Source organism: Neophocaena asiaeorientalis, unplaced genomic scaffold (genome assembly GCF_003031525.2).
Source record: "Neophocaena asiaeorientalis asiaeorientalis breed wild unplaced genomic scaffold, Neophocaena_asiaeorientalis_V1.1 scaffold473, whole genome shotgun sequence".
Lineage (NCBI taxonomy): Eukaryota > Metazoa > Chordata > Mammalia > Artiodactyla > Phocoenidae > Neophocaena > Neophocaena asiaeorientalis.
In genome coordinates, this window is record NW_020174935.1 from 1,095,341 (window position 1) to 1,096,492 (window position 1,152).

General features: G+C 60.8%; 1 protein-coding gene across 1 annotated transcript in view; it reads left to right on the forward strand.

The window, feature by feature from the left end:
* LOC112410791 (TRIO and F-actin-binding protein-like) overlaps window positions 1-1,152 on the forward strand; it is a 29,736-nt gene that overhangs the window by 25,340 nt on the left and 3,244 nt on the right. Inside the window, exon 10 of the mRNA XM_024761549.1 lies at window positions 8-1,135. Within this exon, the coding sequence (XP_024617317.1) occupies window positions 8-1,135 (1,128 nt within the window). The remainder of the gene's footprint in view (window positions 1-7; window positions 1,136-1,152) is intronic.

Here is a 1,152-nt window from a genome sequence, read left to right on the forward strand (position 1 = left end):
CCCCCAGGACCTCATCCACCCAGCAGGACACCCCCAGGACCTCTTCCACACAGCGGAACACCCCCAGAGCATCCTCTCCCTCAAGAGTTGCCCAACGGGATAACCCCAGAACCTCGTCCACCCAACAGGACACCCCCAAGACCTCTTCCACACAGCGGAACACCCCCAGAGCATCCTCTCCCTCAAGAGTTGCCCAACGGGATAACCCCAGAACCTCGTCCACCCAACAGGACACCCCTAGGGCCTCTTCCACGCAACAGAACACCCCCAGAGCATCCTCTCCCTCAAGAGTCGCCCAACGGGACAACCCCAGAACCTCGTCCACCCAACGAAATAATCCTCAAGTTTCCTTTACCCCCAGAGCCACCCAACAAGACAACTCCAGAGCCTCTTCTACCCAACAGGACAGCCCTCAAGCTCCTGCCCCTACTTGTACTCCCCAGCGGGACAACCCCAGACCTTCTTGTATTCAACAGAACACTCCCAGAACCTCTTCTACCCAAAGGGACAACCCCAAAACCTCTTGTGCCCAACGGGACAATCCCAAATCCTCTTCCTCACGGCGGGAAAACCCAGGAAGCTCCTCCTCTCAGGGCTGCACCCAAAGGGACAATCCCGGACCTTCCTCTCCCCATCGTTCCTCTCAGCGGAACAATCCCAGGAATTCCTCTCCCCATCGTACTAACAAAGACATTCCATGGGCCTCCTTTCCCCTCCGGCCAACCCAGGGTGATGGCCCCCGAACCTCTTCCCCATCTCGCTCCAAGCAAAGTGAAGTTCCCTGGGCATCCATTGCCCTCCGGCCAACCCAAAGCGACAGGCCTCAGACCTCATCTCCCATCAGACCAGCTCAGCGTGACTCACCCCAGCGCTCCTCCAGCCCCACCCAGCACAACTCACCATCCCGGGCCACTTCCTCCTCCCACCCACCAGGCCACCACAGTGCCTCCCGGACCTCCTCGCCTCTGCACCCTGCTACCCGCGGTGCACCCCAGACCTCTCCGGAGCCCTCCCAGCCCCCCTGCCCTGTGTGCATTGGGCACCGGGATGCCCCTCGAGCCTCCTCGCCTCCTCGCTATTTGCAGCATGACCCCTTTCCCTTCTTCCCAGACCCCCACGCATCTGAGAGTGAATCGCCCCACCATGACCCCC